The 8,624-nt window shown below is 37.0% G+C and overlaps 1 protein-coding gene across 2 annotated transcripts; it reads right to left on the bottom strand.

Moving 5' to 3' along the window:
* Positions 1 to 206: 206 nt before the first annotated feature.
* LOC104886967 (protein MAIN-LIKE 2) lies at positions 207 to 7,370 on the bottom strand. Of its 2 annotated transcripts, none has more exons than XM_010671535.4 (6): positions 7,111 to 7,370; positions 3,325 to 3,481; positions 2,591 to 3,235; positions 2,289 to 2,456; positions 1,810 to 2,202; positions 207 to 1,386 (listed from the first exon to the last, which is right to left on the bottom strand). In XM_010671535.4, exons 2-6 carry the CDS (start codon positions 3,415 to 3,417, stop codon positions 538 to 540), a joined length of 2,148 nt encoding a protein of 715 aa, XP_010669837.1. In that variant the 5' UTR covers positions 3,418 to 3,481; positions 7,111 to 7,370; the 3' UTR covers positions 207 to 537. The 2 variants fall into 2 exon arrangements, with proteins under 2 accessions (XP_010669837.1, XP_010669836.1); XM_010671534.4 differs by having other exon boundaries at positions 3,325 to 3,417.
* Positions 7,371 to 8,624: the final 1,254 nt, after the last annotated feature.

The following is an 8,624-nucleotide window of genomic DNA, read 5'->3' as shown; positions in this document are numbered from 1 at the left end:
ACAGATCTGGATCTGGATCTTAGAGGACCCTGTCCAGATCCTACCCATTGCCATCTCTAATTAGGACTGAAGATGGCAGAAGTGCAAAACGCTCATAGTTGTTATTGTTCCTATCAATTTTTCCTATTTTCTTTAAACTATTACGAAAGAAGGTAGAGCCTCATTATATTTAGAAACCCCTTTGTTGCGTCCCCAAACTAATTAAATAGCTAACTAAACTAGTTTAGTATAAAATTGTTAATGAGGGATACAAACCGTAAGTTCCAATAGAACTTGAGAATAGTGTTCAATAATTTACAATATAAAATAACATCTAATAGCATAACTTGCTAACAAAAAATTAAAGCTCCCCTATACAGACCCAATAATATGACATGAAGACTTCAACAACTCATCTCAACTTTAGGTACTGCGGTTTAGCAAAATTACTAGTGATGACTAATGAGGTTTAGGAAAACATAGATCAGTAATCCAAGTTAGCAGGCCACAGAAAAAATTCAATATTCTTAAAAACCATGTAATAATAAATTGATCATTTTAAATACCATTTTCGGACTGCCGAGAATTGTCTTCATCACTTTCATAAGGAAGTACATCGCTCTCATCACGAGCAATGTGAGGAGAGGAAATGTCGTCCTCTCCTCGAATCAAGCTTGTTCCATGTTCATCGAGCTTGATATCTTCATCAGAGAGCTGGTTAAGTTCCTCTTGATTACTAAACCCTGAAACCGAGCCATTTTCATGATCATCAAGCTTGATGTCTTCATCAGAGAGCTGGTTTGGCTCCTCTTGACTAGCAAAACCTGGCATAAAACCATTTTCATGGTCATCAAGCTTGGTGTCCTCATCAGACGGAGGACAACCCTCCTCTTCATGATCAGCAAAGTTTGATGGATGTAATCCATCAACTTCACTCTCTTGCAAGCAGATTTGTGCATCACCTACTACTTCATTGACAGAAATGGAAAGCCGAGAATCATCCATTTCTTCATTTACACTTGCAACATTTGGATGGCACCGGTGTTGATGATTGACCAAATGAATTGGGTGATGCATCTGTTCTACGTATTCAATACCCGTTGCAGCATAATTTGGTATTAGTCGGTCGTCCCTACTAATACTATCCTCTTCGCACTGCTCCAGCTCATCTTTGCGCCTCCGTTTACCCATTCCCTTTCTTCTGACCTTCTCCTTTCCCCTACCTCTCTTGTTGCAATTCTCAGTCTCTGGTGGTGATGATGCTACTGTGACAACACTTCCTGCTTGGTCTCTTAGACACTCATGAACAATATACCTGATCCTTGTTATCGAGTGTATTTGTTCATTATCTAATCCTTGTAAGGACATTGTATCTGCAATATGTGTGACTTCCCGAAGAGTCGCATTCTAGAAAATATTGAAAAAGAAGCAAAATAAATACACAAAAAAGAAGATGAAACAGAAATGAGATCAACCAAAGCTGAAAAATACAGCAGTCTTTTGATTAACAAAAGTTTCGCTTAATATTGTTTCTTTATAGTATGAACCACACAAGTTACCTCTGCTTTCAAATTTAATCAGCCACCCATATATTATTTTTTTGAACAAAAGTACCACAAACAATTTCAACAAGGCTTTTGCCAATTCTAAGCACATTTACCACTTTATTAATGAAAAATTATGGGTCAGTGATATATAGTTTACCCAAGAAAAGAAAAAAAAAAAAAAAAAAGAAGTGATCTTGCACAAATCATCAAAGAAAAAAGAATGACTATAAACACAATGTTCTTTAATAAAACATTAAAAAAGAAAAAGAGAAAGAAGGATTACCATTCTTTGAAACTCGGATGCAAGAGGGATCGGTCTTCCAACAAACCTACGTGTAATTCTCAAATACCAATGCATATACTTGCTTTCTTCGACATCTTCTCCATTATGTAAGATATGGAGATGACGTTCTGACCATTCTTTGAGTTCTGACTCCATTTTCCCAGACAAGTCCACTCCACCATCAACCCCACGGCTCTTTCTTTCCCACCTTTCTACTGATTCTGGGATTGGTTGATGGGGCATGCCATACTGCCTCATACAACGATCTGGCAGGTGCCTTTCTGCCTTATCAAAGCATATCAACATTGTTTTAGACCTACCCAAAATTAAGCTGCTTGCTATCTCATCCGGTATTACCATGGGATCGATGTTCTGATAGGGAAACCAGTCTACCTGCAATGAACCATTAAGAAAATCCATTATCATCTGAGCATAATGCTGAAACTAAGAAAATGAGAGAGTGATTATGGTTGGCGTACATCAGCCGGCTTTAACGAGTCTAGTGCCTTACGGTAGAAGGTTATATCTCGATTTGCTGTTGGACCACTTTGTTTTCCTTTCCATCGAAGAACTAGAGGAAAATTATCATAATATGAGTCTTGAGTAAGTTTTGGTCTGCCAATATTCAGGTGGAAGTAACTCCAGCACTGGAAAAAGAAATAAGGTAAATACTTACCACAAGCAAATAGAAAACTGAAGGTAAAACCTTTAGGAAATATTTATTAAAACATTAAAAGGAGAATATCACAACAGAAACAAGAATCATCTTAGATACAAGTACCTGCAATAGCGTTAAGCTGCCACTAACAGTGCTCTGGGATCGCAGTGAAGCATTGCCAAGTGCTCTGTATAAGAAAGACAATGCCGCAGCACCCCATGCATATTTCCCACTATGATCAAAATCCTCAAACAGGGGAAGGTACATCACTGGGACCTTATTCCCAGTAGTTGTGGAAAATATAGTACTTCCAACGAGGTACAAAAGATATGCCCGAGTATGGCGTTCTATATCTTCATTTGATGCGTTTTCGGGACAACGGGAGAAACATTCTTTCAGCCAACTTAGCTTCACCATGCCACCACTAGTGTACCCAGAATCTGGTGCCTTTCCCAGATATCTTATACATATAGCATCACATGTCGTATATGTGACCCCTATAACAGGTTCTCCATCAATGGCAAGTCCAAGTAAATAAGCAACATCTTCAAGGGTAACAGTCATTTCTCCAACTGTCAGGTGAAATGTATTGGTTTCTCTACGCCATCTCTCAACTAATGCAGAGATCAGTGGATTGTCTAAGCTAATTGCAGGAATGAATCTTAAGTACCCAAATCCAGCCCTCTCAATTAAGTCAATCTGCTTAGATGTCAGTACCCACTGATCGAGCTTCGAAGTGTGTTCATGACATCTAAGTGCACCACGCTCCTGAATAGTTTCATGTTGGAAAATCGATATGCAAGCATGAAATTCAAGGACAATCTATATTGGCAAAAGCAAATTGCCAAAAGTTTTACCTGCCCTTCCCAAACGGCAGAAGAGACATGCTTCTCTTGATCATACAGCACAGAATCATCAAGAGGTCCTGGATTAAATGCATAAAGCTCCATCTACGGGGAAAAAGTCAGAAACTGAGAAAGGAAACCATCAAGATGAAGACTCGAGATATTGAACCTAAAAATGTATAATGTTCTTCATAAGCTTTTCTGAGCAACCTAGGAGCTATCAAAATTTATAACACTATTGACTCTATGAGAAGTTAGAACTTGAAAAAAAAACTCTCTTAGAGGGGTTCCTTCATTTTCGATCCGCGAAAGGACCATATTAAGGGCGTTATATAATAAAAGATGAAAACTCTTTAGAGTTGCAAAGGAACGGAGCAACAGAAATTAAAATCTTGACTTAATGAACACACAATATATAGTAGGATGGAAAAGAAAGCAATGCTAATAAAAATAAAGTACTTTGATCCAAAAAAAAAAGAGTGACCCAAACGAAAGACCCTATCCTTTCCACATAATATTACAATAGCAAGCTCACAACAATAGTCTTTTTAATAAAAAAAAAAAGAAAAACAGAAAGTTATTACCAATAGTTTCTTTATTAAAAAAGAAAAGAAAAACAGAGTTATTACCAATAGTTCAGACTTTGTCCATCTCTATTTGGAAGATAAAACTGGATAAACAAAGGCTGAAAGAAAACAATTGATTGCTTCTGACAAACCACATAGGTTCACCATAGCTTCATTGCCTCCATATATACCAAATTCAACCAGGTATTAGGAGATTTTTTTCATGAATCTTTTAAAACTCAACTCATCACAAATATCAAGCCTATAATAAAATGAAATCATCAAAACACACAAGGGAAGCCCTTCAAGAACAAATGACGTTCCACACTCACTTCCACCTGGAACCCCACTATTTTAACCAAAACAAACTCTAGAAATCGTATCCACCATTCTGAAAGCATCATTTTCGTCTAATTGTTCCTCACTACCACCTATCCAGAGATGGTTACAGAAATGAAGTAGAAGGTAAGCACAAAGGAAAATCAGCTCTCTAAGACTCTAACATCTTCACTATTCATTAGCTTCTCGTCCATTAACTCTAGTTGCAATCAGCCTAAACTTTCTAAGATACTCACTGGTTGCAACTCACTTAAACTAATAGCATGAAGCTCAAGGTCCTAATGCACCAAACAGCAAAATAATAACATAAAATATGCAATCAGCCTAGAAAAAATTGGTGGGACCAAAAGCAGTGTATGTGAGAGTAATGTGGTGGTGCCTCATTGCTTTTTACTATATGGGGCAAGCTCAAAGGCACAAACAAGAAAGGAAACTAGGGAAATCTTAGAGAGACTGAGAGAGTATGATTTTAGGGATTCCCAGATTATATGACACAGTACAGAAGGATAAAACTAAATAATTTTTCATTTTTCAAAATTTTGCATTTTGAAGAACATCAAACTCGATTGGATAGGAGATTATCTTCAAAAACTTCTTATCTTGAAGATATGCATATTCATATTGTAATAACAAACGAACTCAGTTCTTAAGATAATATTTGGATAAAGGTAGCATATCATTAAAGTTAACTGGTATCACAACATTATAGGTATAAGCAGCTACAGATATTACTACCAGGAAAAGGACACCAACCTAGGACAAAGCAAGTGATTCACTGCAAGGGGGTAACACATACAGCTTTGGATCTTCTAATCAGATCAAGCACATTGCAAGTTGGAAGGCCAAATAAAAAACCTTGTCGAATACTTCAGGAGAATAACATGTGCATGGATGCTTTCTAATCAATAAGCATAAAAATAACAAAAAGAATGAGATATTTAATGGAATAGAACTGATCAAAAGGAAAGAAGAAATTAGGCTCCATTGAAATGCCAGACCATAATCCAGCCATTGAAATGAAACTACAAAGAGACACTTCAAACTTTCAAAGCAATCCACCTAAACCAGACGATAACTACAGGCACCAACCACCAGCAGCAGTAAATTCATTGTTCACGGGAGAAAAATCAACACATCCCATAATAGAACTTTTTCACGATAAGCATCCTAACAGCTTGAAATCCAGAAAAACCCCCGTTACGACCACCTTCATTTCTCATATCATTAAGACTTCCAAAAAGGCTGCTAATAGAAGCAATAAGCTTCCATAATTTGTTTTGAAACTACATGCAGAAGGATTTGTACAACTAGGAAAGGTTTTCACAAGCAAGAAAACCATACAGAAGAGACTTAACTTGTGGCAAAAAAGAGGCGCGTCAAGTCCAGGTAAACATAAAAGCTACTCTGTTGTCCAACAATAATAATAATACACTATATCTGAAGGTATGGAAAAAGTTGCCACCTTTACTAGCAAGTTCAGATCCGCATTTCCTAACATGCGTCTACTTAGATTGACTGAATAATGAAGAGTGAGGGAATCCAGCTATAACAGAGGGTCTTCAAGTGAAAGCATGTCATACTTATTTGAGAGAGGTTGAGACAACTATTTCCAAAGAGGGAGTTACTTAATAAATCAAGTGAAACCAATTAGCATGATAAAAAAAGATAATGCAATGAGCATTATGCGAAAAGATAAGCAATTGCTTGAAACACCTTGCTCACTGAAAAACATCTTAATACTTACTATTCCACATATTTGACAATCCAACCATTCCCTAGTTCATCTAGGTGGGATCATTCTCATAGTAACATCATAATATGATAGAAACAGGGAAATTAGGCATCACTGTATCCAAATATCACATTAAAAGATGAAAGTGTCTTTTTACAACTTCTGACACGTGCACAAAACATGCAACATACGTCGAGAAAAAATTACTCAAGTCCACAAGAACACAACTTTCTGACATACTCCACATATTTGACAGCATAATATGTTTTCATACCAATAGAAGTTTGATTTTGACCCTAAAATTATGCCATAATTATTCATAAACAAGTAAACATAAATCTCATTCTTATCAGAATTATGCCATACCACGAATAAATATAATTAATAATATTAATTATACATGAACTACACAAACCCACTTAATTATTATATCCTTATTAGTTCATAAGCATTCCCCATTGTTACCAAAAAGACAAAAGAAATCTGATAGCTTTTTCAAGAAAATTAATGGAAGAAGGAGACGAAATGAAAATTCCATTTCCATTGGGAAAACGGAGAAAAAGCGGAGGAAAAATTGACACCAATAATCCCACTTTTGATCGATCTTCTTCATAGAGCCGTGCTTAATAATTAACAAGGAACAATCCTAAGTTTTAGAAGTGGCCTCCCATATTGGTCCTAAATGACCTATAGCCAGTTATACAAGTTAATTTTACCTTCTCTTCCCTCTCTTTTTTCATCCCTCCCCTCGCCAGGCCCGTCCCTGAGCGAGGGCAAGAGGGGCGCACCCAGGGCCCAGGGATCACAACACTTGAAAACTTAATCTGATGATTTAACCAAGTGAACAATGGCATGAAAACATGCCCATCTACAAATTGTATCATAAATTTAGTTACCATTTAGTTCCATGAAACAAAAAAACATAAATTAACAAGTTATACCCAGAAATTCGAATCATAAAAACATGAAATAACCAAGTATCTGAGATGAAGAAAAAATAAGTTGAATTCATGAAACAAACAATACCAACCCCATAAAAACAAACAATGGCATGAATAATCACATGAAGTAGATCTAAAAATCGTAATTTGACACCAAAATTCGCAACAATAACAAAAATCGTCTGAACAAGTAGATTAATCTAAGGAACAGAAGAAGAACCTGGAACGAGCTTCTGCAATTCGAGCACGAGGTAGAGGAGAGAGAATACGAAATTTCAGATTCAAATTGGCGTGTGTGAGCGAAACCATAAATGTATGGACTATGGAGTTTTTGACTAATGAAGAATAAACTGCTGGAAAAAAAATGAAGAGAGAGAAACAAGAAGAGAGAGAGGCTCTGCAGGTTGCCAAAAGCAAAAAAGCAAAAAGTAAGAATTCATCAAACCCTAACCCCCAATTCCCCCATTCCACAAAATCTTCGCCTGATAACAAAAGATGACCCATAAGACGTTTCACTGCCTATATCAGTGATATGTTGTATCACTAGGTGAATTATTCACTCGGCAATATATATATCGCAATTCGCAGGAGAGAATAATACATAACTACAGATAGCATTCTCTCCCAACCTTGTTTAAAATCTCTCTAAATTACAACATGTTATAAGCACGAATTCGCTCTACTATCAAAAGGTAGTTCTTCTCAACTGCTAAAATTTATTTTCTCAAAAAAATGGATCACCAATGTAATGGGATCAATACTATTCTAAACAATGTATCTCTTTGTAGTATACATGTTATTATAGAACATAATAGTGTACCTTGCACCACAAACCCGACACGAGGAAGTGGTAGTACACCCCATCGCCACAATACTCACGTTAATAGCCATGTCGGTGAACGTCGACAAACAACCGCCCCGAACCTCAATGATAACCCTCCTCCGGAACCACTAATTGAAATCCGACAAAAACTCCTAATATTAATAAAAGGAGTAGGGACGAGGCAGGTCCTTCCGTCATCAGCAAGCGACGACAAAGTAATTAACTGGCGGTATTGCCTCGGCTGCCGCCAAGCAAGTCGCGCCACCTTCATGGAGGGGAAAGACCTTGCATTTTAAAACCGCCTATATGGACGGGCTATATGGAGGGGCTATTCTGTTGAACTTACCGCCTAAATGGACGGGTTTCCGCCGCTTGGATGGACGGCTAACACTACAAAGAGGAAGAATTTTTGGCCGAAAATAGCAATGATGGTGGAACTACCTGCTATTTATTTTTTGTGCTATTTGTTTCCATAGAAATCATGTTTTTTTTTGTGAAAAAAAAGGAGGTGGAAAGAAAGCTATTGTGACTATGTATAAGAAAATGATAGAAGAAATAGCTAAACTTCTTTGCACCAAAAACAACTTATAAGTAGCATCTTCAGATTTTCTCTAAATTGAAAAAGCTACTAGTTCCAATGCCAAATTGATGACACATAATCTGATTACTTGTCCCTTACCCCTTATTATATGTTAGCAACTATTCCCAATACTAACTTGAAGCTTTGTCCTCTAGTGAATGCATCAAAAGTATACGTTACAGTCATTATCAAATGCATCTGGCAAATTTTTTTTCTCTTGTCTTCTTCTGCACCAATGTTATCAGGATCGGGATCCTACTTTGGATCGTAGGGGCTGGTAGAATCGAATCGGTGGGATCGGATCGTAGGATCGTAAGATCTTACAATTCGG

This window comes from Beta vulgaris, chromosome 2 (assembly GCF_026745355.1).
Source record: "Beta vulgaris subsp. vulgaris cultivar EL10 chromosome 2, EL10.2, whole genome shotgun sequence".
NCBI classification, from domain to species: Eukaryota; Viridiplantae; Streptophyta; class Magnoliopsida; order Caryophyllales; family Amaranthaceae; genus Beta; species Beta vulgaris.
This window is presented reverse-complemented; position numbering and strand designations above follow the sequence as displayed.

Bases quoted from the DNA above. Each gene is read 5' to 3' on its own strand.
- LOC104886967 (XM_010671535.4), bottom strand. From the start codon at position 3,417: ATGGAGCTTTATGCATTTAATCCAGGACCTCTTGATGATTCTGTGCTG. The intron at 3,236-3,324 runs GTAAAACTTTTG...GAAACTATTCAG, and splicing joins CTGCCGTTTGGGAAGGGCAG to GAGCGTGGTGCACTTAGATG. The intron at 2,457-2,590 runs GTACTTGTATCT...TTCTTTTTCCAG, and splicing joins GCAGCTTAACGCTATTGCAG to TGCTGGAGTTACTTCCACCT.